The following is a 27,500-nucleotide window of genomic DNA, read 5'->3' on the forward strand; positions in this document are numbered from 1 at the left end:
AAATGACATCTCATCGTGGTCTTGCTTCACACGTCCAAGCTCCCCAAGAATAGTGAGTGGAAGAGATCAGGTGGGCATGACTGCTGCAGCCCCTCCTGGTGCCCTAAGCCTCCCAGTAGACAGCCATTCCTGTGGCCCTGCATATGCCCTCCTTTCCCTCCCTGGCCACCACTGGGTCTCAAATAATTCCTCATATTCTAACACTTGGTCCTAATGTCCCCAAAGGGGAGAAATTACAACTAGAACGTGAAGACAGAATGATCAGACAGGAAGCTGAGTCACTGAGAGTGAGTCCAAGATGGCGGTTATTTCTGTTTGGTGTAGATGTTTTCTATGGGCAGGACTTAAAGAGAAAGAAATTTGTGCATGCCATCCTGTGGTGAGGGCATCCACCATCAGGTCCTTCCAGGAAGACTGGCCTCCCTGAGATTTCAGCCAGGCAGGGCCTCTTCCCTCCTGGATGGGCTGTCTGTGGCTTTTAGGGAGAAGAACAGTCAGCTGAGATGCAACAAATAGAGCCCCTCTTAGAAATGCTGGAGGATCCTGGTCCAGACTTATGACCCCCAATTTGTGCTTTTACTATATTGTTCTTGCCCCCACCTGCCTTCCCTTTGGCAAGCTTCCGTGCGTTGTCACCATGGGGACATCTGCAAGGATGTGGCAGGGCTCTGAGCAGGGAGCCTTCTCCTGGGGTCTCCAGGGTCTTACACTGAGGCTAGTGCACGGAGCTGCACAGGGAATGTTTGAATGGATGAGGGAGGGGCAACCTGTGGTTTAAAGCAGACCTAGGAAGCATTTCAACCAATTGCAATGTGTGTTTCTTATTTAGATCCTGACTCAAACAACAAACTGTTTGTAAAGAAAAATTATATGTCAGCTGGGGAGATCTGAACATTGGACCTTTGACGATATTAGAGAATGGTTATTATATTTTTAGGTGGGATAATGCTTTTACAGTTATGTTTTTAAAAAGAGTCTTTATCTTTTCAGATGTGTAGGAAATATTTAGGGAAGACGTGGTGTGATGTCTGGGATGGACATCAGGATGACCCAGGGTGTAGGAAGGGAAAATGTGTGGGGGTTGGGGGAGGTGAAGCACAGTGGACCATGAACTGCTCATCCTTGAGTTCATTGTACCCTTCTGTTTTGTTTAATATTTCACGTAATTTTTTTTGAAAAGGTTTTACTCCTGAGTATTCTAGAAGGAAGCTGGAATAGATTTAAAGAAATGTTTACAATGTTCCTCTGATCATGTCACTCTCCTGCTTAAAACTCTTTCCTTCTCATTATGCTTTAGAAAAACCCTCCAATCCTTGATGTGGCCCATAGGTCCTTGCAGGGTGTGGCCCTGATCACCTCTCCAGATGCTGTTCCTCTTTCCTCTGCTCCCTAGGCCTCCTTCTGGTTCCTTTTGCCCACTTTTGAACCACTCTTGCCACCCACTCTAGACTGATCTTTTCCCGGTGTCACCTGGCTGACACCTATTGTTTCTTCGGATCCCAGCAGAAGTGTCCTTCCCTCAAGGAAGCCCCTCCTAATCTTGCAATTTAAATCCCATCTACTCATTGTCATCTGTCCTTGTTCCTTATAGTTTCCTGTCATTTCATGTTTCCATTTTGAATCTATATTTTTATTCAGGTGATTACTTTATGTCTCTTAGCACCACTAGAGGACAACTCCTTGAAAATTATCACTCCTATATTCTTGGTAAATAGCAGGTGTCAATATGTGAGTATTAAATAAACACATAGAACCGAAACAATATGACAGTTTCCCAGAAGGTTAAAAATAGAATTACCATTATGACCTAGCATTCCACTAACTAGGCATATACCCCAAAGAACTAAAAGTGGGAGCTCGAGCAGATACTTGTACGCCAATGTTCATTGCAGCATTATGCACAAGAGCTAAACGGTGGAAACAAACCAAGTGTCCGTGGACAGATGAGTGGATAAACAAAATGTGGTATATACACACAGTGGAATACTATTCAGCTTTGAAAAGGAATGAAGTCTGACTCATGCTACAATGTGGATGGACCTTGAAAACATTACGCTAAGTAAAATAAACCAGACACAAAAGGACGAATATTATATGAGTCCCCTTATATTAAATATCTAGAATAAGCAAATTCATAGAGACAGAAGGTAGATTAGAGACTATTGGAGGCTAGGGGGAGGGAAGAATTGGAAGTTATTGCTTAATGGGTATAGAATTTCTATTTGGGATGATGAAAATTTTTAGAAATAGTGGTGATGGTCACACAACATTGTGACTGTATTTAATGTCACTGGACTATACCCTTAAAAATGGCTGAAATGGCAGACTTTATGCTATATGTATTTTACCCCAGTAAAAATACCAATTAAAAATTACTATTAACTCTGTTTGCTTTCCCACTCATCAGTCTTTGTGGGAGATTTTTTTTCCTGAGCTTGGAAATCCTAGGCAGTTAGAGGCACCTGTGCCCCTGAGTCTGGCTGGGAGGGCTGTGGATGTCTTTTCTGTTGGTGGTGGAGGGAGATGTCCAGGAGGGCATGTGGTGTGCTGGGAACAGTTCCTGTGAATGCTCAGTTGGTCAGGGGGTCCCCAGATCCCACTGCTAGCCCAAGAGCAGCTGGTGGTCCCTGCCTTTCGCAGGAGCTGGCTGTCAACCCGAGGAGGGGACGTCAGCATCAATGTGTCAAAATCAACTGTGCCGCAGGTCCAGTCCCCTTTTCTCTCTCCCACCAGGGGTGTGTTTATCCAGGGGCTTTGCATTTCCCCGAGTGCTTTGGACAAACACATTTGACTCACACAGCCAAGCACTGGCAGGGCTGGGGGCTGGTTCTGAGCACACATCACAGTGGCAGGGGTGGGCACACCAGAGAGGTGCCAGCGAAAAAGATTCTCTTTCCTGGGGCTTTGAATCCCCACTCTAGCTTGGGAGCAAGCTCAGGTCTTCTGCCAAAAAGGAGGATGTAATCTGGAAGGACTATAAGGCTGAAAAAACCACAATGTGCTTCCTTTTCTCTTTCCCTGCAGCTGCTCTCTTTTTCTTCATTTGAATCATCTTACCGTCTGTCTTAGCCTGCTTGGGTTGCTATAACAAAATACCACAGACTGGGAGGCTTAAACAACAGAAGTTTATTTTCCCACATTTCTGGAGGCTGGGAAGTCTGAGATCAGAGTGTCGGCATGGTCAGGTTCTGGTGAGGGCTCTTTTCCTGGCTTGCAGATGGCTGCCTTCTTGCTATGTGCTCACATTGTGCAGAGGTGCTGGTCTCTCTGCCTCATCTTAAAAGGGTGCTAATCTCATCATGAGGGCCACACCCTTATAAACTCATCTAACCCTAATTACCTCCCAAAGACCCCATCTCCAAATACCATCATGTTGGGCATTAGGGCTTCAACATATGAATTTTAGAGGGGACACAATTCTGAGTCCATTTCTGAGGTCACCATTGTCTCAAAAACCACTTCCAGTGCCTCATTGTATCCCATTTTCTCTTGGAATGAAAAGATTCTGAGTATACTCAAACCTTCTTTAGGAGACCCTCTGTTGGGCTGTTGTGTAGAAGGGCCTGCTCTATTGAAGCCGTGGCACTGGCAGACTTCCTGCAAGCAGGACAGACCTCACTGGTCCATTGTGGCAGGGACACAGTCAGAACGATGTGGGCTCACATTCTAGCTCTAGGACTTCCCAGTCACGGTTCTGGCACATCTCTTTGTACATCTGTACCTTAGTTTTCTCTTCTGTAAAGATGGCATTGCTAATGCCCATTTGTAGGCTGTGTGCAGACTTAAATTCGTAACGAGGAGCCCCTGCCAATCCTGGCATGTAGCAGGAGGTCAGTGGGTGGTAGGGACTGTAACCCGCTGGGACACGGGCAGGGGCCTCTCCTAAGAGCCTTCTAGCTAGTAGCTCCATTGGTGGATGGAGGTGAAACCAACCTACCTTCCTAGGTCTAGCCGATCAGATTTCCCTCCCACTTTGGGGTGTCTCCTTCTAGTCATCATCTGAAAGCTAAGAGGCCCTGCCAGGGCTCCGTCCTTTGGCCCCTGTGGCCTGTCCTGGCTGCAACCCCCAGCCCTTAGGTATCTCCAACCAGGGCCCCTGGAGGCTGCTGCCAGCCCTTGCTGGGCGAGTTGTGGTCATTACTTTGCACACCCGATGTTGTAGCTTTGCCTTTTCTTCTCCAGAGGAGTGAGAAAGGAGGGGGGGCTTTCCCAGACAAGCAAGACAAGGTGGGCGTGTGTTTGAAGTTAGAGTTTTCAGTAGATTTCCCCTGCTCCTTTTTATGTCCTTGCCATTGCATTTCCCAGGCTCTCTTGAAGCAAATGGATCTCTCTGTGTCCCGTTCAGAACGCCGGGCAGTCATAGTAGCAGTGGACACAGTGCCCTCTTGGAGGACACTTTGCACTGCTCCGTCAGCAGGGGTTGGTGCCCATCTCCTGTCGGGCTCAGCATCTCTGTCTTCATGCGCCCGTCCCTCCTCCTGACTCCTCCCAGCTCCCCTCCAAGCCACCCTACCACCTGGCGACTCAGGCCACAGACCCAGGTGTCTGCTGAGGTCCTCTCTTTCCTTCTCCTCCCAAATCCACCCCATTGGCTCTTTCCCAGAATCTATCCAGAGTCCCTCTACTTCTCTCCCCTGCCTGCCTCCCTCCTGCCAGCTGGGCTGGGGTCCTCGCCCCTCCCAGGAAGCACCTGCTGAAAGCGTGTCAGGCCAGGGAGTCATCTGCTTAGAGCCTCCGGGAGCTTTTCTTGCACTTGGCCCAGCTTTGTTGGATTACCTGTCACTCAGCAAGTGTGGCTTTTGTGGGAGAAGAACCCCACATTTGACCTATGTCGGTTGGGGGCACCCAGATACCACCTCTGTTAACTTTTGCAGTTTTCTGCAAACCTACAGGTTCACAGCCACAGCCCAGGGCTCCTACTAATACATTTAGTGAACAGCGGCTTTCAAAATGTGGATCAAGCACTGTAGGTTTTACCCCCTTCCTAAAGAGGAGGAAAGGATTTAAAACCTAGAAAAGGAATATATTGTCAAGAATGCATTAACCACCCGCCAAAGAGATTTAGGGGTGGAGAATCCAACTTGTTTTACTGTTAGAAAAATATTTTTTTTTCACTTGACTTCCAAGATGGTTTAGGGAAAAAGCATGTGCTAGTTGGATTGCTTCCATTTCCCATGTTGGAATTAGTAATGCAGTTTGCAGTGCCCGCAGTAATTCTGTGGAGAAGCGGGCTGAGTCATCGGGGCACGAAACATCTTCCCAGGATACTTTATAATTCTACAAATGAAAAGCACTTCATATGTCAGATGTGATTAGTGAAGTCGGTCTGTGCTGACGTCAGAGCGTTTTGGCTGGTCAGCGCTGTTGGAGCGGATCAAGTGCCGTTTCACGAAGTTAGCCCCAGGTTGATTGTACGTGTGGGGGACAGCGGGCTCCTCCAGATGCAGTGACCCCAGGACAGCAATCCAGTCCAACCTTGCCTAAGCAAAAACGGCACTTACTGGCTCTAGGGGTCCGGGATGTGGCAGGCTTCAGGGGTGGGTGTGCGAGACCCGTCTCTCTCATCCTGAGGCTCTGCCACTTTCCCGCCCCCTGGCCCCGTGCATTGGCCTCATTCACCAGCTCATGGCCACGTGGCTGCCGGCAGCAGAGGCCTCCATTCCTCCGTGTTCCACTGCATCGAAAGGAGCCCTTCTCTTCTGCAGTAGCTCACCCCTGCGTCCCAGCCGCCTCTTTGGACCCGCCCAGCTCACCGGTCCGTCCCTGGAGCCATCCCCATGGCCAGGGGGATGACATCACACAGATCAGCCAGTCCTGGGCCCCGGACTCCTCCTAAAGCTGGGGGTGGGGTCGAAATCACCCACAAACTACTTAGACCGACTCTAGGGGAGGAGGGATCCAGGGAGGAGGAAAACTGGGGCCGTGTGGTCAGGAGCGGAGTGAATGCTGACCTGCAGACACGGCAGGCCCCTGCACTCGAGTTCCCTTGTCTCTGCAGTCAGTCACCCTGCCCCTTCCAAATGGTCCTGCTCAAGCCACCCTTCCTCCTCTTCCTCCTCCTCCTCCCTGTCAGCAGCACTTGTCCAGGGTCTACAGAAGACTAGGTGGCGTGCTTGGCAGTTGACCCTCAGTGGATCCTCATGGCAACCTTATGGGGCACCGCTAGGTGTTGGCAGCTTGGGTTGGAGCCCCAGCCCTTGGCACTTTCTGAGGGTGTGGCCTCGGCTGAGGCACTTTCCCTCTCTGGACCCAGCACCCTCAGCTGTTCAGTGGGGGCGATGGTGTTTCCTTCACAGGGTTGCTGTGAGCACTGACGAGCGTGTGTGTGTGGGTCAGTACATGGGTGCACACGTCATTCACTCCACTTGTCAGATGGGGAAGCCGAGGCTGCTGTGCCGTTTGTCCAGGATCCCACAGCCAGCGGGGAGCTGAAGTTGGACCGGGTCCTGGGCTGCCTCCTCCGAGGCTGAGTGCTGTTCGCTCTGCGGCATTGCCCCTTCTCCTTCTTGCTGGCTGGCTGCTCCTCAGGGCAGGACGCCCCTCGCAGATCCCAGCATCTGGGATCACGGCACACATGCCTTGCTGCCGGTCCGCTACATACCAGGCCCTCAGCTAGATCCCGGGACACAAGGCAGAATGAGTGTCACAGCAGTCATTTGATGGGGTGAACTGGGCAGCCCTGAGGGTGGAGGACTGACTTTCTGAGGAGCTGGGTAGCCTCTCCGAGGGAGTGACCCGTGCGCCTTGTCTGCAGAGAGGAAGGGGAGCTCTCCAGGCGGTGGAGGGGAATGAGGAGGAAACTTGCCACTGGAGGGACTTAGGTAAAGCTCAGGGGGCCAAATAGATGCTCCTCGACTGGAGTTTGGCCAGTGGATTTAATTGTCATTGTTGGCTGTTGCTAATGATGGTTTGTGCTGTCCTTGTTTCCAGTGTGGAATAATTTATTGGCTATTTGGTGGTGCTGTCAGGAATCTCGGAAGCCCCAGACATGTTACTAAATGGTTTCAGCCACTCCAGGTATGGCACGTTCCTCTATAGATGCCTTCTTCAGAGAGCCTTAAACATCCTTAGCAGTTAGAGTGCTCTGTGTGTGTGTGTGTGTGTGCGTGTGTGTCTGCTTGAAGAAAAAGAAAACAGAGAATTTGTGTCAGCAAAAGTCTCATTCATAATGAGAATTCCAAGACTATTGTTTTCATATTGCATTGAGTCTGTCTTATTGTTAAGCTCCCATGAGCTTGTCATCAGACTGAATTTTTTATAATTATCTCCAAATCACCCGTCCCTCTCTCACCACCATTCTTAACTGGCTGAGAGGTCTGCGGTTAGAGCACCCATCTGACTGGCTAATACCTTCTCACATCTGGTGAACTCCAGGAGCAGAAATACTCGGGGATGTTTGCGATGACCGAGAGGGGCCACGGGAGCAACGTGAGAGGGATCCAGACCGAAGCCACCTTTGACCTCTCTGCACAGGTGAGGATCTGTCCATCCATCCACCGTTCAGGGCAGTGGGGAACCCACAGGGCCAGGCTGTCCTTCTTCAGCGTCATGCCCTCTGCGTGTGCTCTCTGGCCCCAGGAGCTCAGATGCAGAGCAAGTGTCTAGGTGTTTTAGTCGAGACAGATGTGTGCTCAGTCTTCATGCGTCCAGCGCCAGCCGGCAGATACATAGCGCCTGTGATGTGCTCTGAGCACTGTACGTGTGCTCATTGATCTAATCCCTTGTCATAACTCCATGAGAACAATACTGAAGCCATTTTGTTGTCCTTCCTGATAGAAGCAGGTAAAGGAGTGGAAGGCACTCCTTTAGTAGTGGGAGGGCACTGTCAGGGCTGGGGCTTCCTTGTCGGGAGCCACGTCCTCTGTACTGTATCGTGCAGGGTTCCGATGGTGACCTGCATTGACCTTTTACATGACAACTGAAATAAGAGCGTCACCAATCTTACTTTTTCATTTTTCCTATTCTGATATTTTTTCCTTTCCATTCCTTTTTTTCTCTTCCCTTCTCTTTCTTTTTCTTCTCTTTGTTTTTCTTCCTTTTCCTTCCCTTCTTACTGATTAACAGAATATTGGTCAAGTCTCTAGGAACTGATCTCTCTTTTCACGATGGGTCACAACCTGCGCTGTGAACACTCTTCCCTGTCACCGTCAACACCGTACTTCAACTCCCAGGCCCTCCTGAACAAAGAAAGCAACTATTCACTTATGTCACTCCCCTTTATAGTTTCTTGCCTGATGCTGGGTATTTCTAAGAACAACAAAGGGATAAAGACATTTTTAAGTTCTTTCTAGAAACGAGGCTTTGTAAACTTGTGCGTGTCAGCATGTGCTGAGTGTGGGCGGGCGCTGCGTGGCCAAGCAGCTGCTCGGTCTGTTCGTTTTCCCTGAGCTTGCCCTTTAGAGTCTGGGTTTTTGTCAGTAGGCTTTCCTGTCTCTCGAATGCTAGTTGGAGGTGGTCAGAGTTCAGAATGCAGAGTCAGGGGAGGGTTGTATTAGAGGATGCTCTGCTTTCCCTCTTGTCCTGGTGTCAGTTCTCTGTAGCAGTCAGTGATGTCCAAGGTCATAGTAGGAACAAGAATAAGCACTGCTGTTTCTTTCTATGCGCCATGCCCTGTGTCAAACTCCCTGTGTGTAGTGTCCGTCTTTCCTCCCACAACAATCCCATAAACGTGACGGTAAGCCTTTCCCGTTAACCGAGCACAGATACACTGGGCACTAGGCTAAGCCCTGTACTCACAAACATTTTGTCAAATGTTCCATAATCTTGTAGAAAGGTATTATTGTCCCTACTTTACAGATGGGGAAACTGAGGCTCACAGAGGCTAAGAAACGGACTCTGGTTACCCAGTTAATAAGCGAGTCTGTGTTTGATGGTGGTTGTTTTTTACTTAGCAGCCTGGCTTTCCTGCTGGTGGGCGTGCTGGCCTAGCATCTTTTGGATTTTGGTTGGCTGATTTTTTCTCTCCGCAAGCCATGATATTGAGGTCACCTTGCTGTCATTTGACGGGTGGAAAAAAACCACCTGCAATTCTTATTTATTTGTTTCTTCTTACAATTATTTTTTTTCCCCACAAAAATAATTTCCTGTGTTGGTCCCATTCTCCCCAAACAGCATAAATGATTTAGCTACCTGGTGTGCCTCAGCAGCTGCCACGGGCTGACGGGGGAGTTGCAAAGTTGAAATCGTAATGATGGGAGCCTCTGGTGAGCATTCTGCCCCGCTGGGGGTGGGAGTGAGAACAAGCCCATCATAAACTCACGCCGCCGAGAATTGACATAGCAGGGGATGGGCTTCTCCCTTCAGTGGGTTCTGCGTTTCCCCTTCATTTCCCTTTTAAATGGTTAGAGCATATTAAATGAGGGTTCGCTCCCTCAAGGACTGTTTGAATCTCTTACATTTCTTTTGGTTATTCATTCCTGCGGGTTGGTTGTTTTATATTTATTTTGGGGGGAGTGGATCGGGTAGTGTTATGGATAGTTAGGAGGTAAGAGAGAGTTTTATTATTACCCTTTATGCTAAATAGCAAAAATAAATGAGGTTAGAAGCTCTCTGGCTAAAGTCATCTTTTCTAGCACTTAACAACACTGACCATTTTGCTGACCTCCAACAAGTGATTATTCTAGTAACCGACACACATGGTGTGCGTTATTTAGAGCCAGCTTTAACTCCAGGGTTTTGGCTGATGCAAACTTTCCAAATAAAGCATTTTGCCAGAAGTGACAAACCTCCTTTCCCAGGGTGTAGCAGATGTTTATGGGGGGACGGGTGGCTTCCTGCGCCTCCCTATCCCACCAGATCTTTTCTGCCAGGCCGGCGTTCCCTCAGCCACGTCCCTTCCTGCTCCCCACCCCCCCACCCCCAGGTGTAAGCATTTCCCACCCACATGGGTTGTGTTGTTGTTGTTTTTTACTGTACCCAACCTCAAATAACTGCTTTCCTTGAGAAGTCCTGGCTGGCCCGATAAGACAAGGGCGGCCTCCAGAAAGACTTCTCTTAAAAAGACTCAGCTTGTCTATTTATGTTTCTGAAAAGCCCTTGCACATGTTAAAAGTTTCTTTGTGCAAACATATGTCAAAGAATGTTTTCTTAGGCTTCGAGACTGTATATTTTGGCCAGAGGGAAAGTATTGTCTATATGCTTTATAGTCTGAAATCTGAGATAATCTTTGTGAGATCAATAGCTTGTTGGTTTAGTTCAGCCACATCTTCAATAGTGTCAACTCCAATTAAATTTGCAGTTCAACTCTGCCATTTCCCCTGGGCTCCCTGAGTTGTCCCGGGTACCCTGTATTCAGAGCTGGCAGTGTGGTCAGTCCCTCCTTGGCAAGAGGTTTAAAGGTAACCCCGGTGTCGAGTAAGACTGGGGAGGACCAAGAAGTGAAGGAGAGCGTTTCCACTGTGACCCTGGTATTGGCTTCCAGAGAGTAGGAAATAGAAGATGGAGTTTTGAACAGAGACTGAAAACAAAAACCCTGCATGTTCTTCCTGCTTCTTTGTGACCAGTGTTAGTTTCAGACTGTTTTGAGCTGGAATCCTTGGACAGATTCAGAGACAAGCTGCATGGCACATTCCGAGATTTTCCCCTCCTATGATGGAGACTCATTTACAAGTGCTTTTGTTTTAAGAGCTTGGACATGTGAACCTTTTGGGGAAACCTTTAATTATTACATTCATTGATCAGGAAAATGGAGAGGCAGGTTCTGAAGCAATCATCCGAAGGCTTAAATGACTGATTTCTTTTTATAAAAACCGAAATTGTTTGGGCTGATACTCTAAGCAATGGTGGGAAGAGGTCACGGTGGCCTATTAGTCTTGCTGCATCCAGGCATCCAGTTTTGGCCTCTGATTTCTTGGTTGCTGTTTCAACAGACCCGTGTCATGGAGGCAGGGATGTTCAGGGCCTGGGAAATGGCAGAGGCCCCGAGGAACCAAGTGACTTGCCCGGGAGTCGTAAACACTAGCAGACGAAATGAAGCACACAAATGTGGACCCTGGAACAATCCCTCTAGGGGCCGAGACCATTGGATGTTCCATCTTTCCTTGAGATCCTTGCAGGTGGGGGGTTTGGGGGCGAGGGGTGTGTGGAGAGCTGAGTAGGTACCACCAGGGCTTTTAGTGACTTTGCTGTTGGATTATTTAAAAGTCAAAACCTCGGTGTGAAATAGTCAGAGAGAAAGAAGTTGGTAATTGAAGAAAGACTCCACACATTAAAGCCAGGCAGGTGCAGCCGAACAGCACACACATCAGCCTTTCTAAAGAAGAGAGACCAGGAAGGAGTGAACAAGCACCTTTAAACAATTGAAAATTGGCAACTTATTTCCCTGATTGGATTTTTCCTTGAAAAATCACTTTAGTCTCCACTCATTTTCAGAGTTGAGGTGGAGGTGACACGTGCACTGAGGTGACAGCGCGCAGCAGGGCTGGCTTCAGCAGGTGGAGCCACATGACCTTTCGTTTGTCTCCTCTTTGCTGTGAAATCACCTGAAAATGGCATCCTGCACCGTGTGGATCTATTTTCACAGTGTTCGTTGCCTTGAGCCAAGCAGTTGAAATGAGCCATAGGAACAGAAACACTCTGTTGCTCTGCTGTTTCTGTGCAGGAGTTTGTCATCGACACGCCGTGCGAGAATGCCGAGAAGATGTATATCGGAAACGCCATGCACGGGAATTACGCGGCCGTCTTTGCCCAGCTCATCATAAATGGAAGATCTCAAGGTTTGTCACCGACACAGACAGCCAGAATAACTCTCTTTACTGGTACTATTTTCCAGTGGAAACCCACTATGCAGAGCTGTTTTTATCTTATAGAAAATTCAGTACTAACTTTATCTCCTAAATATACATGTTGTTAAAATTTATTATTACATTTTGACATCACACACTATTATGTGCAGTGCATGGTGGTGGAACTGAATGAATTTGGGGATCAAAATAATTTTATTCCGTTCCAGGAAATGAAGAAAGCTTCATTCCTGTCTATAGAAAGGACAGCTCACTAGTGATCTTTATGCCTTCCTCAGGGCCACACTGTTTCATCGTTCCTGTCCGGGATGAAAACGGAAACTTGTACCCAGGAGTGACAGCTATTGATATGATGTACAAAGAAGGTGGGTCTCTAGATGAGCCCTCTCCTGGGCTCATTCACACCTCCCACCTGCTCCCGCCCCACCCAGGGGGAGTCTGACCTAACTCACCTCACTGGGACAGTGCAGGCAGAGACGACTTCCCCTAGAGAAGACTCTGACTTTGCAGCCCCATTCAGAGTCTTTATGTGGACCTGTTAGAAGGATGTTGCAGGTTGCCATTTGTGAATGTGCATTGGTCTCATTTTCTCCCAGCTTCTCAAGTTTCCTAGTAATGAGACAATTTTGCCCTGAATGCTGTTCTGTCTTCTCGCTCCTTCTCAGCCTTTTGGACTCTCACAGAGCAGCTGCAGCCCTGTCCTCGGTGCCCCTTGGCTGCCAGCCTGCGGTCTGTGCTTGTGAGGCCCTTCGTGAGTGCTAAGGGTTGACTCAGTGCATTGGTTTTCTAGGGCTGCCATACCACTAACTGGGTGGCTTCAACAACAAAAGTTTATTGTCTCACAGTTCTGGAGGCTGGAAGTCCAAGATCAAAGTATCGTAGGGTTGGTTCCTCCCAAAGGTGGTGAGGGAAGGATTTGCCTCAGGACTCTCTCTGTGGCTTGTAAATGGCCACCTCACGTTGACCTGGTGTTCTCCTTGCATATGTGTCTGTCTCCCAATTCCCCTGTCTTACAAGGACACCGGTGATTTAGATTAGGGCCCAAGCTAATGACCTCATTTTAACTTGATTACCTCTGTAAAGACTCTGTCTCCAAATAAGGTCACATATACAGTTGTAGGGGTTAGGACCTCAACATATGAATTTTGGAGGAACACAATTTAAGCCATAAGACTCAGTAAGATTAGGCCATGCCTTTGGCCTCCAGTGGCCCTCCTTGGCCAAGGTCAAGCCAAGCCAAAGAAGGGAGCTAGGAGATTAGGAAAAAAGGAGAGAATAAAGAGTGGGAAGAGAAGAGGGAAGGAGAAGCCAGTCATTTGGTGGAGGGGGGTGGTCTCATCCCAGCCTCCTCAGTGGTTACCGACCACTGCCGTGGCTGCAGGCGTGGGCTGCAGGTGGGTCTGCAGGGACTTTAAACACACCTCCCAGGGATGATGAGTTCCTGGCTGAGCCAGCGCCATGAAAGCGCCTCTCGTGGCAAGTGTTGCTGAGAGCAGAGGGGCAGGCTGAGCTCTGTGAAGTTGTGCCAGACATTGAAAACACTGGCAACGGCGGAAAGTCTGTTCTGGTGTCCTTGTGAGCTCCTAAATGCAAGTGTGTCCTTGTCAAGGGTGATGTTCTGAAGAAAGACACTTACTAAAGATAGCTTTGTCCCCCCCTAGATTAAATCTCCCTAAGTGTTGCTGAACAAAGAGTAGACCCTAGACTCTGACAGGTGTCTTTAGGCAACGGGTCTGGCAGATTTCAGGAGCCCCCTCCCTGCCTCCACTGCCACCGTCCTTGTGGCCATTTTTCCTGGTCTCCTGGGCATTTGCTCTCGCCAGCTCACCCTGTGTGCTGAGCAGGGAGCACTGGCAGCGGGAGGGACTTGGGCTCTGCATTCCTGGGGAGAGCAGGTTGGCTTTCCTGCCTTCTGTCTTCAGCTTCCCATCCTTTCGGTTGCTTAGAACTTTTCCTTTCTTAGTCACAGTCGCTGCTCTGGAGGCGGGGTTGCCCTCACCAGATCCCTGGAGCATGCAGGCTGCCCAGAGGGAAAAGCATGTTCTTCTCCATTCTCGTTAGGGAGGAGTGGGCAAGGTGGGCTGAAGAAACAGGCACAGGAAACACACAAACAACATCCCCACCTCCTACCCCAAATAAAAAAGCATCAACAATTCTAGAAGTAAAATAAAGGGCTTTGCATTTTAGTGGAGACAGGCCTGGGAAGTAGCAGGGACAATATTTCTGATGTTGCATAAATTTCCCCCTTTCTTTTCTTTCCAGGTCTGCAGGGTGTGGATAATGGGATTTTAATATTTGACAAGGTTCGGATTCCAAGGGAGAACCTGTTGGATAAGTGAGTAGTTTCTCCTTTACTCAGGTCAATGGTGCAGATGATCTCTCTGCTCTGCTAAGTTGGTCTGGTTCTTGAGTCTCATTGGCTGCATGTCGGGTGGTCTTCCCCTAACCACCTGTACAAGATTATTGACAACTGACTGGAAAAGGTAGATAAGCAAACAGGAAAAATTTAAAATTATTCAACATGCTGTTGCCCAGACGTAATGATTATTACACTTCAATGTACATCTCTCCTCCTTGCCGATATGTCTAAAGAGAGAGAGATGCTGGATTTTTACCAGATGAGATTCACTGATAGATTCTGTTTTTTTAATAACTTGTCATTTCCATTTAACATGATATATATCAAATGTTTTTACGCTACAGTATACACACATATGCATTATCATTTTTAATAGCGCTATAATAGACAAATAAATGATTATATATAAAAGTTATATAATTAATCCCTTATATTACTGGGCATTTAGGTTTTTTTCCTTTTTTTATTTTGCTGTTATAAACAGATCAGTGCTAGTGCTGCCCTTGTGGGTGGCAGGAACTAAGGCATCTTCCAGGTGTGTTCTGGGGTTCATGATGCTCTTTGCAGAAGCTAAGAAACACCAAGTTTCTTTAATTCTTTCAGCAGCATTTCACTCTCCAATAAAAATTCTGAGCCACAGTCATATTTAAATCTGTGACAAAGCCAGCAGTTGGGGAGTACATAACCAGCTGTCTCCCTGCGGATTTTCCTTGAACGCTTTACTCCTTTTGGTTGCCTGCAAGTTCTTGCCAGCAGATAAATGTGGTAGTAGATGCCAAAAATTTGAGAAAATTGTATGGCAAACAAACTTAAAATGGACCAAATTCTGTTTAACTTTTTCCTCCTATGAATTGGTAGGAAATAAAATGGAAACAACAAAAGTCTCTTTGCAGTTATCTTGGTGGGTGCTGAACCCCCTAGACCCCTTCAGGAGCCACCAGTGCTCCTGACAGCAGATCTGAGGACCACTAGCCTTCCCCAGAGGTATTTGCCCATTTCCTGGTCACTTGTCAGCATCACCACACTCCGGGAGATGGGGAAGGAGGAAGGAAAGCCACAGATGGGGAACTCCCTCTACCGCAATGCCTTAATGAGATCTTGGCCAGTGCTCTGGCAGATTCTGGACCTTCTAGCTGAGCATGCATTCAGTGCACTAGAGACTGGAGAGTCAGAGACAATGAGAAAGAAAAATGATAGTGAGTTACATTGTTTGCAGAAGATATGAGGATATATAGAGTCATTCTTTGAGAAGCAAGATTTGATTACAACATCATTCAAGCTGCGCCCCCCCCCAATACTATGGAATATTAGGAGCAACACAGGAGTTTAGAGGTTTGTGGGAGGAGCCCCAATTTTGGGGTGTTGGTTTATCACTTGATAAAGAGTGGGCCAGTAAATAGATGTACAGATTCAATGCAATCCCTGTCAGATCCCAGCTGCCTTTCTTTTTGCAGAAATTGAGACACTGATCCTAAGATTCATATGGAAATGCAAGAGACTCAGAGTAGCTAAAAGAATCTCGATAAAGAACAAAGTAGGAGGACTCACATGTGTGATTTGGAAACCTACTACAAAGCTACAGTAATCAAGACAGAGTGGTGTTTGCGTAAGAATAGGTATATGGACAATGGAATAGAATGAAGAGTCTAGAAATAAGTCCTCACATTTAAGGTCAACAAATACTCATCTCAAGTGCCAAGACAATTCACTGAGGGAAAGAGTAGTCTTGTCAACAGATGGTGCTGGGAAAACTGGATATCCATATACAGAAGTGTGAAGTGGGACCTTGAAGAAAACATAGATGTAAATTTTTGTGACCTTGGTTTAAGCAATGATTTGTTAGATGTGGCACCAAAAGCACAACTAAATAAAGAAAAAAATAGATAAATTGGACTTCGTCAAAATTAATAACCTTTGCACATCAAAGTATACTATGAAGAAAGTGAAAGGCAACCCACAGAGTGGGAGAAAATATTTGTAAATCATATATATCATAAGGGTATAGGATCCAGGATATAAAAACAACTATTATAGCCCAAGAATAGAAAGACAAATAACCCAATTTAAAAATGAGCAAAAATCTTAACAGATATTTCTCCAAAAAAGATATACAATTAGCTAATAAGCACGTAAAAAGACACTTAACATCATTGGTGTTAGGAAAAAACAAATCAACATCACAATGTAATACCATTCTGCACCCATCAGGATGCTGTAATAAAAGAGGCAATAACAAGTGTTGGGGAGGATGTGGGGAAATCAGAACAGTCATATATTTGGTGGTGGGCGTGTAAAACAGTGTCAGCAATGGGGAAAACAGTTTGGCAGTTCTTTGAAAGTCAACATATGACCCGGCAATTCCTCAACTCCTGGATATGCATGAAAACATTGTCCACAGGAGAGTTAGAAACATATGTCCACACAAAAACTTGTTCACAGATGTCCATAGCATTATTCATAATAGCCCCAAAGTGAAAACAACCCAAATGTCCATCAACTTATGAAAAGGTAAATAAAATGTGGCAAATCCCTACAATGGGATATTGCTCAGCCGTAAAAAGGAATGAAGTACTGATACATGCTACAACATGGATGAACCTGGAAAACATCATGCCAAGTGAAAGAGCCAGACCACAAGACCACAAGTCCACCTATGTGACTTGTCCGGAATAGGCAAATCCATAGAGATTGTAGGTTATAGTTGTCAGGGGCTGGAGACTGGGGAGAATGGGGCGTGACTGGTAATGGTGTGGGGTAACAGTTGTACAAGTTTGCGACTATACTAAAATCCATTGAACTGTATACTATAAAGGTGTGAATTTTATTGTATGTGAATCATATCTCAATTTTAAAAAGTGGGCCAGTGTGGTCTGCACACTCAGGCTCTGGTACTGTTGTAATGCCTCTCTCTCATGGAAACCACTACCTCCCTTGAGCCACACCTTGCTCAGCATCTCCTGGGGAGGCACCTCCGCCCCCACCCTTACTCTGCTTTCTGTCTTATGGTGTAGGTTCCAGGATGGGGACATCTGTGTGCTTCCCTGTGTGTGCACATAGGAGCTGCCCGACTTCATTTTTAGTGATGCCATGTTCTGCTTTTTTGTTAACCCCCACCCCTCTTTTCCACAGGTTTGGTTCTGTGGCTCCAGATGGACAGTACCATTCACCTATTAAGAACAAGAGCGAAAGATTCAATGCGATGTTGGCAGCACTGACTCCTTCAAGATTAGCTTTGACTTTCCAAACCATGGGTGCCATGAAGGTAGTTGACTCTGATTTTAATTTACCTCACTGTTAACTCTCTGTGTGAACTAGGGATGGGTAACAGTTCCAGGAGCTGAGCTTCTGAGCCTTGGGTGGTGTATATGGCCAGGGTTACCGGGTAGGTGCTGGGAGTGCCATGGGGCCATATGCAGGGGACATTTCTGCACCCTTAGGATGAGATCCCATCCATCCACATCCCCCATGTGTGTTTGAGTCACCGTGCTGGAGGACGGGTGTGTGGGAACACAGCCATGAAAGATGGCGCAGGGAGAATGGGTTGTTCAGAGCAAACACATCTGCTGGAACAGAGCTGGCTTGGGTCATGCCTGGTCTGGGTTCTTTGGGAGTGTTGATCCTCATGTGGCTGTTCAGGGTGTGACACTGACCATCACAGGCTGCAGTCCACGAGGCCAGATCTCCAGAAGCCATCTCTGCCCTCTTCCCCCACCCTCCCCATAGCGGTTTGGAAAGAGCCACCTGGAGAGCGAAGCTCTGGAAGGGCCTCCTTCTCCTCCCCAGGGCCCCACCCTGTTTGTTCTTGGAGCCCTCTTTGCGTGAGGGAAAAGCCTGCTTTAAGCTCTGCTGAGCCTGGTGAAGCTGGAAGAAAAATTAAGACTTCCTAGAAATATACATTGTGGCTTGAATCCAGCTTTTCCATCAAGAAGGAATAAATTTCATTCACCTGACTCCAGGCCTGACATCAGCCCGCAGTTGTCTGAACAGCAGGAAAATCGGTCTTTACTGGCTTCTACCGGGTCTGCCATGCTGCACAGGCAGCCTGCCCTGGCCCGAGCTTCCCCCGACAGTGCTCTTCCCAAGAGCGGGCACAGTTGTGACACTGTCCATTTGTGCGCTTGGTCCTCAGTCCACGACCTCGTGCCTGCCCTGGGCCCCACCTGGTTCCTGTGCTTGTTTTGCGGTGGCTCTTTCAGCAGGGTGAGGTGGGTGTTCAGGTCTGCAGTCCCATGTCGAGCTGGTCCCTTAGCCAAACCATCTGACCGATGAGGCCCCTGAGAGCCTTGTGGTAAAGGCACTAGCATAGATGGCATCAAAGTGCTGAGGAAAACTGGGTCTTCAAGTCTGGAATAGAAATCATTTCAGCCATATTCAGGACCCCAGAAAGAGGCAAAAAGAAAAGCCTAGAATTGGAGCCTAGAATTGCATCAACAAGAAGGTGGGGTAAACATGTGACCCGGGGTTATGTGCGGCTGTGACAGCAGTCTCTGCACAATATCCCCTCCAATTGCAGCAGCCTTCGACCAGTCCTGACCGAGGGGCCCTCCGAGCAGAGCGCTGGGCACGTATAAAAGACGTGCGTGGGTCAGGGGCTGGGCAGGCTGCCAGGAGCCCTCTGCTCCTGCAGTTTGGGAATGGGCAATGGTGCGTGGAGGACATCTACACAGCCAGCAGCCCTGCACGCTCACTGAGTCCGTGGTGGAGGTGTGCAGGGCAAGGCGTGGGGTGGTGCCCACAGGGCAGGGGTGAGGGCCTTCCCGCAGGGCCTTGGTTTTAAATATCACCAGCTCTGGAGCGGTGTGGGGGTGGGGATTCGGAGAGGAGACAGCAGGTGATTTTTAAAAGGCTCCTGGTCTCCTTTCTGCTGAACATTATCAAGGGCCAGCCCCTCCTGGCCCCAGAGGGTCTCAGGGACCACACTTGTATCGGTTCCTTCTTGGTCATCTGATGTGCATACTTTGTTCCTGGCAACATAGAGGCATGTTCTTCATGGTCTAGAATGTATTAACAGAAAAAAATTAAAAATATATGAAAAACATAGAGGCATGATCATGATCATACACTCTGACGTCAGAAAAACCCTGGGCTCAAGTCTCATCCCATACGTGAGCAGCCCTGGGGCTGTGGGTGAGTCAGTAGCCCCTTCTAAGCCTCAGTTTCTTCATCTGTAAAATGGGTCTTATGATGGTGCTGAGGCCTGAATAAAGGGATGGGTGGGCAGTTGCTGGCACAGAGCAAATGCACGGTAGCTCGGAGCTGTTACCGGAAGTGATGCTTGTTGTTACTGCTGCTGCTGCCGTTGCTGGGAAGAGAGGAGTTGACTATAGGGAAGGAATAATGTGCTTTTCCATGAAACAAGTGCGTGGAATCCCGGCCTCCAGGTAGCGAGGCACTCTGAAATGTTTTGCAGAGGTGCATAGTGTCCTTTGGATTCCTGGGTGTCCGAAGCAAACCACGGTAACCAGGAACCAGAACCTGCCCTGCCCATCCAGACCTTGCCAGGCATTGGGGTTGCCAGGCAATGGGGAGATCCCACACAGAGGCTGATGGGCACTCAGACCTTGCGTGGTCCGGGCACCCTGCCGGACAGCGACCTGGGCCGCTGTGATCTCATTGCGAGCGTCTCTGGCGAGGATGATCTCACCGGCCCTCTTGGCAGCTCCTCCTGCGCTATGGCTCAAACACATGACATATGTTTTCCCTGCTGAAACCTAAGACGGTCCTGCTTGTTCTGCTCTTGCCGATGAGTGGAAAAACGGATCCCTTTCTCCTGCGCGCATTCCTTATATATTAGAAAACTGTCACCGCGGATCCCCATGGTGATACTCACTCGAGGCTGAGCGTGCCCGGTCCTTTTAAACTTTGCCCAGATGTCTTATTTTTCATGGTTATCTTTCATTTCCTCAAGACTTTCAGATTTTCTCTTAAAGGCTTGCCATAATAGCCATCCTCTAATTTGTGTCCAAAATGCCAAGCCAAATTAAACGATTAGCAAGCACACAAGGAATAGGACACAAAGATGGGGGGTGGGGGCTCGAGAGAACTCTGCAGTCTGCGTAGGAGGCTGGGAAGCCTTTTCAGGAGGAGAAAAGGGTCGGGGGGGGGGAGTGAGAAATGTAAATGAGGTCTAGCACATCCTTTGGGGTTGATTTTGCAGAACTTTAGCATAAGACAAGCTAATCTTTTAAATTAGGCGCTACACAGTAGCTGGGTCCCATGCCCGGAGTGCCTGATTGAGCAGCTCTGGGCTGGGGGGCAGAATATACATTTCTAACCAGTTCCCAGGCGATGCTGTTGCTGGTGGGGACTGTGCCTCGGGAAGCCCTGCACAGAACAGACGGGTACAGTTGTAAATACTCGGCACCGTCCCAGCCCTCTCTGTGGTCCCCAGGATCAAGGCCCAAGTTCTCCTCCTGCCTCCAGGGCCGTGCTTGACCCCTCACCACACCCCCTTGCCACTGTCAGCCCTCTGTCCCACTGGTGTCATTTTCTTCTCTCCCCTGAGCCACCGTGGCAGGGGGCGGGGCTGGCACTGCTGCTGTGCTGCCTGGGTTGTCCCCTCATTTTGCGTGGTTATTTTTCATGTACATTTCAGAGCTCGTACAACTGTCCTTTCTTTAGAAAGGTTGCAGCCTGCGTGTGGTCCCTCTGTCACCTGTTCCAAGGCCCTGGACCCCCACCTTGCAGCATTTAAACAACGAATGCTGTAACAGGTGGTTGTCTCCTCTGCAGCCGGGGCCCTGCAGCCTCACTCACTGCTGGGTGTTCAGCATCCCACAGCACGGGGCGTGTAGTAGGCACACAGCAAACAGGAGCCAAAAGAGCGAATGAGGAATGAGCCAGGGTTCCCGTCTGAAGCCCTGGGCGTAGCTCTTGGCAGAGGGAAGTCCTCCATACGTGTTGGTTCTTGCGCCCCCGCGCCCTAAGCCCTCGGTGGGTTTCTGCATTGAGTGGGAAGGAGGGTGTCGCTACCTCTTGGCTCTAACTCTGAGCAGCTCCTCTACCCAGAACCACGGGTCTCCTTTCTCGCTTTCTGTTGCCTGTCCCAGGCTCTGGTGCTCGTGTGCAGTGCTGTGATCCCACTCGGGAGCGAGGCCCGGCGGTCGGGGCAGGGTGCACTCGCGCTGTGCACCAGCGATGCGCAGGGCTGTGCTGCGGGGCTGCGAGCCGAGAACACGTCAGGATTCCCGGGCTGGTGTCTCAGGCGGGTGGAGACACCCCTCAGCCAGCCCTGAGAGACCAAGTGGCCACCTCCAAGTCGTGCAAGCGTGCAGCACCGGAGGCGGGCAGCTTGTCCTGCCTCTGGGAGTGGGAGGGAGAGCAGAGGGAAGAAACTGGTTTCCGGGGGGACTCTCAGAACTTACGATAGATGCGCGACCTTTTCCGTCAGTGTGTGTTGTTGGACGTGGGTAAAGGGTGTGAGGAAGCCATAAAAGAGTCTCTCCCACCTGTTGATGAAGGTTTGAAATGGGATAGTGTGTCCTCAAATGACCTTTCTGTGACCTTCTGACTGTAAGGGCTCGTGGAGGATTAGAACAACAAAGAGGAGGTTGAGGGCATCTGGGTCTCCTCCAGGGACAGCAGGGGCTGGCCAGTGGCCAGCGTGGCCTTCACACCGCTCGGGGGTGGTGGTGCAGTCCCAGGGTCTGCCCATGTTGGTGAGCTCCGAGCATAGTGGGCTGTGTGCTCCTGCTGCCTGCTGTCCCCTTTGCCCAGGCTCTGACGCAGCCCCACAGAAGTCCCTGCTATCAATGTCCTCACCCTGGCGTCTGGCTCCTGGTCATCTGGCCCTGCACTACTATGCTTATGTGCTTTAGTCACAGGCTGGAACTGATCAGCTGGCATCAGGGTGGGACATTCTGCCTGTCGTGATGGCCACAACCAGATGCCATGATACTTTCTCCCAAGTGGAAGGTTACTCAGCTCTCTCAAATTAATAATCTCAATTTTTGTGGCCACTGCTGTAAAACTACCTGGTTTTTGTCTGTTTTCTTCTTGCTATAAGTTCACCTGCTTTTATCTTTTCCTGGAATCGCTTTATGTTCATCTGTTCTTGTCACTTGGATTGACCTCATTTTTGTCATCACTACGGGAACATTTAATGGGTAGGGATAGTGTCTTTTTGTTTAGTTTCAGTGCAGGGCCTAGTAGAGCCCCAAATGTCATGGAAGTCTTTTTATTCTTCCATCCCTCCTTCCATCAGTCCTTCCATATTTGCATCTATTTATCCACTTACCCATCCACTCACCTGTCCATTCGCCTGTCCACTCATCCACTCATATTCCCACCTATCCATTCACCTGCCTGTCTGTCCATCCACCTGTCTACCAACTCACTCATTCACCACCCATCATCCATCATCCCACCACAAAAGTGTGCCCATCCCACTACAAAGACTCTAAACACAAAAGCAATCAGTTCATGTATGATTTAATAGTAGTTAATGGGGAGCTATGGAATATTTTGGAGAAAAGCAGTCACTTACTTCATGGACACTGCATTTTAGAAAAACTCCCCAGGCAGGAGAGCGTAAGGAGAGGCCAGAGTCATGCACTGTCCTCCAGAGCCTGCCCCTCTTCCAGCAGTAAAGGGCCGAATAGTGAGCATCTCTGTAAGGTCTTGCGTTCCTCAGGGCTCGGCGTGGGGGCTGAATTGCTTGGGGCTGGTAGCAACGGGAACCCTCTGATGACGAGCACAGTGAGACCACTGCCTCCTTGTCCGGTGTGGCATGGTGGAGGGTAGGGTGAGGGGAGGCTGTGGGGTCTCTATTGTCATGTCCTGAAAATGCATGGTGCTCACAAGTGTGTGTTTCATTGAAGTTGATGAGGCAAAGTCCACCGACACGTATTCTGTTGACACTTTGTAACGTCCTCAGTCATGTTCACAGGGAGAGCAGGGCTGGAGAGTTGAAAGAGGCAGCTCATCCACGTCTGTTGTATGTCTTTACACAAGTGTTGCGTGTACTTTGAGGAAGAAGGATTATGTTGCTCATCTTGTTCTGCTCGGGCTGACATTATTCTTTCTTTTGCCTCCACACACACGCAGACATGGGGAGCACAGAATCAGGACCTGCTTGGTTGCTGGGGCGACGTCCTGTGGGATGAAGGCTTGAGCCGGGATGATCTCATCTGTGAAATACACACTTCCAGTTTCCCGGTGTGGAAACTTCCTGGGCTTGCCCACCAGAGGGCGGCAAATACCAACAATGACTTGCAGATTCTGTTTACGTTTATTTACTTTTTTGTTTTTAATTTCAGAATATTACAGGGGTACAAACGTTTTGGTTACATGAATTGATTTTGCACAGTTGGAGTCAAAGTTATAAGTGTGTCCGTCACCCATTATTTACTTTTGTTATGTAAGAAGTGGCCAGGTTTTTGCTATTGTCATCAGTCTATTTAACTTATCAGCTGTGAGTGTTGATTTTTAAAAAGTGTCACAAAGAGTGCAATGCGCACCACCCGAAGGATGGACATATTTGAAACTCGGACTTGGGGGGGGGGCAAGGGCAACATAAGTAACATAAATATCTGTACCCCCATAATATGCTGAAATAAAAAAAAAAAAAAAAAGTGTCAATATAAGAACAGGGCACAACAGCTGAATCATTGTCCGGGTCAGTACCAAGATTGTAAATAGGATGCAGAGTTATTTCAATGACTCTTCAGGATATAATTTGACTCATGAATGTCTTAAAAAAAACATGTTTGCAGCATTTTGGGTGGGTATAAAATAGTTAAATAATTTTTTGTGGTGTTTCTGTAGCAGCTTACATTTCAACAACTGAAATTCAAACATTCGTCTTCTAAAAGATACCTCTACTGCCCTTTTCTCCAAAGACCAAAGAGCTAGAGATAAGTAGCACGTGATATGTGTATTTGAAAGAATTTCCATTTTGAATTTACTTCCATTCTGTGAACACGTGTTGAGTGCCTTCGTCTTAGCATCGTGGGCAGTGCTGAGGGGTGACAGAGATAACCGGGAACGTGTGTGCCCGCCAGGGACTCACGATGTATCCAGGTCACTGAAATACTCCAGCTCTGTGAGGAAGCCTCCGGGGGTTACACTAGCAGGAGGGGACAGGTGGTGGTGGGTATTGAGAATAACATATCATAAAGAGAGAGTCGTGGGATTTTTATGGTTGGAAGGGACCTCAGAGATCAGAGTCCAATGCATATCTTTTATAGAAATATTTCTAAATGAGGCCTCTATGTCTCTGGCCCAAACACCCAGGAGTTGGCACCCAGCCCTTCCCCTTCAAGTCGGGTATCTGGGTCATACTCACAGATGGACAGCCGACAGCTCGCAGTGGGGTGAGGAGATGTTCTTTGCTGTAGGAGAAGAAAGTCCTTGGACATCCCTCCCCATTTGATGTGGCCTGAGAACGTTAGATGTTTGTGACTGTGGCAGCATTTCAAGGAGCGGAGCCCCCTGTAACTAAGTCATCACAGGCCACACGGTCCTGGTGGAAACTCCGGCCTCCTCACACCCTGGGCTGTGGCTGTGGCAGCTTGTGGGAAAAAGTGGTGCTGCTGCAAGTGTAGACGGCTTCCAAGTGCGCCGGGCCCGGGTCCTGCGTGGGAGGGGCGTGCCTTCCTCGGCTCCCACAGCCCGCTCACCTAGGACAGGTGCCCGGATGCAGCTGGAGGACCTTCACCGCTCCACTGAAGGCCTGTTGGCCGCCTGGGGGGAGCATGGTCTTGCCACCCAGAGGGTCGGATATAGATGATCGATGACTGGCCTGCTGCTCTTAGGCATTTTTCCACCTGAAACTCGATCTTCCATGTAGCACAGGTGCTCGTGCAGGTCCCCGTTCCTTTCCCTTATGCCCCCATTCCCTTGTCATTACTCCTTTCCTTTGCCCCATCCTTTAGTAGATTCCCATAGAGAAAGGCGACCATGGCTCAAGCCACAGTCAAATAGTGACTGACTTGTATTGAGTGCTTCTTCTTAAGGGCCCATTTTTGAGCATTTCACACATAATCACTCATTAATCATCACAGCAACTCTGTGAGATGAGTGCTGTCATGATTCCCATTTTGCAGATGAGAAAACTGAGATATAGAAAGATGTAACAGTTTGTCCAGAGTTTTCTGGGCCTCGTAGTTCTGCAGTCTAGAGTCCAACCGTTACCCAGCACTGGCGCTGCTTTTGTAGTCCTCAGGCGAGCAGGAGGTCCTTTGAGTGTCTGGCAGAAGCCCTGCTCTCTGGTGTTTCTGGCCCACTTTGGTGCACGGTTGTATTTGCTTTGGTTAACCGAACCAAACCAAAGATTTAAAAAATTTGTTGTACACATTTAAAAATGTGGAGATTCCACCCAGACTGGGATTTGGCAGATGCCAAATGGTTAGTGGCTGGGCCAGAATCCAGGCCTCCCTCCCCACTGTGACCTGGGACTTGATTTAATTTTCAGCGGCACTGCTGGCTCTGCCTGAGAGCCGCGTGTCACTGTCGTCCTGAGCATCTGTGTGCCGGGAGCAGGAGCGGGGAGGGGTGGGAAGTCGGTCTGGCCTTTGCACTGATGTCCTTTTATGGGGAAAAGGGCTGTTTATAATGAACATTTATTGAGTGCGTCCAGTCGAATTTTTCTTTTTTGAGCTCAGTCCAACAAAATGATTTTGGATACCTCTGCCTACTACAATGACATTTAATAAGCCAACAACAACAAAAGATATTCACACTTCCTTAGATCAATTTTAAAAAGTGAACTGAGCCATTTAAAGTTGCCTCCACAAAGCCCTTGTAGGTGTTAAGAAGAGTAGGGAAATGGTGGTTACTGGAATATTTGTGTTCTCTCCACTTTAGACATTTCTACGTCTTTGAGATGAAAGATGAGACTTTAATTCATGTACACAACACCCCACCTATGTCCCCCCTTTCAATTTTTTCCTTCCTAATTTTTGATTTTTACATTATTAGTTTTAATTTTCCCAAGGATTACCAGGTTAACTATAAATACTCTTTAACCTCCATTCCTAACCTAACAACTAAATTTCTTGCCTCCTTTCTATCCACTCCCCACTTTTAATCAGCCAAGTACTTTTATATTGTCAAGGCTGAGAACAGTTTTTTTACACTTTCTTCTGTAACCATCACCTGGCTTCTGGACTTTAGATTACATTATTAAGGCCAGGGCTGAGAAGTACTGTTCACTGTAGAACCATGTAATATATGAAGATCATGTTCTTTCGCCATTGATCCAATGTCAAAATACCTTTATAATTTGAACAACAATATTTCTAGCATCAAGTTCAAATGGAATCACTTCTTTATACTATATAAATTATTCAAAATCATGTCATGTTTTTGCTTCCTTGATATTTATCAATAATCGTATTTTATTTCTAAAGGTTTTTGGTTTCTCCTGGAGTTTCCAATTACCTTTCTTTTTTCTTGTTGGGAGAAGACGCCTGTGCCTTCATCACCATAGTAGTGATATCTTCCTCCAGCTTCTTGATCATTTCATCTGTTGTGTGGAATCCATTCCACTATTCTCCTGGAAGATCTCGCAGAGCCCACTGATTTCTTATTTTAATTTTGATCACTTGTTTCTAAGCCTGATGTATAGCAGTCACCATCTAAGCGTTTTCCTTTTCACTAGATTTCTGGGAGTAGTTCAGCTTTCTCTTAGATCCCCTTATCTTTTTGGTTGACTTTTTTCTGGTGTTGTTGCTGTACCAGACAGGCACTCCCAAGCTGTGGGGAGCCTGCAGGGGAAGGTTCTCCTGCAGGAGCAGGACTGACCTGCAGTCAGGGGGAGGATGGAGGGCACAGAGGCAGTTGGGATGGTGACAGTGGTCCGAGAAGGACACAGTACGTGGTGTGTGTGGAGGGCTCGGGGAAAGAATGTGGTGTGTATGCAGGGGCCAGAATGGAGAGGACCCAGAGCTGAATTGGACGTGAGGGAACAAAGATGACGGCAGGCCTGTCTTCAGTAGCTGTGTGACTCGAACTCATCTAGGGAATTAAGAAGGGGGATACCTCCTCTGCCCCCAGAGACATGTCCTTAAATAGGCAACTGGCCTTTCTCCACCCTTCACTCCATGCAGCAATGTGTGGAGTGACTTACCTCCCTGGGGAGTTTGAGACTAAGACCTGACCTTTTGTCATCCTGCTATCCCCTTTCCCCCTTCCTCGGGGAGCAGGTGTTGAGGGTTGGCCCCAGGGAAGATTCCTTCCATGAGCACTTCTCCCTGTCCAGCATCTCCAGGGCTTTGTGGACAAATGTGTCTAAGGCTGGACACTTACTAGCAAGACCCTCAGCTATGTCCTTCAGCCTGGCTTGCATGGGTAAGAAAGGTCTTATTTTGGCCTCTATCTTTTGCTCCTTGCTTTATTTCTCCATTTGTACAAGGAACAGGTGGGGTGTCTTGAAAACCTCAATAGAAGGAGGGGGTATT

General features: G+C 48.3%; 1 protein-coding gene across 1 annotated transcript in view; it reads left to right on the top strand.

Annotated features, from left to right (window-relative positions):
• The window catches only part of ACOXL (acyl-CoA oxidase-like), a 329,721-nt gene that overhangs the window by 39,315 nt on the left and 262,906 nt on the right, over window positions 1–27,500 (top strand). Inside the window, exons 4-9 of the mRNA XM_012641917.1 lie at window positions 6,931–7,017; window positions 7,375–7,473; window positions 11,600–11,714; window positions 12,020–12,106; window positions 14,004–14,076; window positions 17,230–17,362. Of these exons, the coding sequence (XP_012497371.1) occupies window positions 6,931–7,017; window positions 7,375–7,473; window positions 11,600–11,714; window positions 12,020–12,106; window positions 14,004–14,076; window positions 17,230–17,362 (594 nt within the window). The remainder of the gene's footprint in view (window positions 1–6,930; window positions 7,018–7,374; window positions 7,474–11,599; window positions 11,715–12,019; window positions 12,107–14,003; window positions 14,077–17,229; window positions 17,363–27,500) is intronic.

Source organism: Propithecus coquereli, unplaced genomic scaffold (assembly GCF_000956105.1).
Source record: "Propithecus coquereli isolate 6110/MARCELLA unplaced genomic scaffold, Pcoq_1.0 Scaffold171, whole genome shotgun sequence".
NCBI classification, from domain to species: Eukaryota; Metazoa; Chordata; class Mammalia; order Primates; family Indriidae; genus Propithecus; species Propithecus coquereli.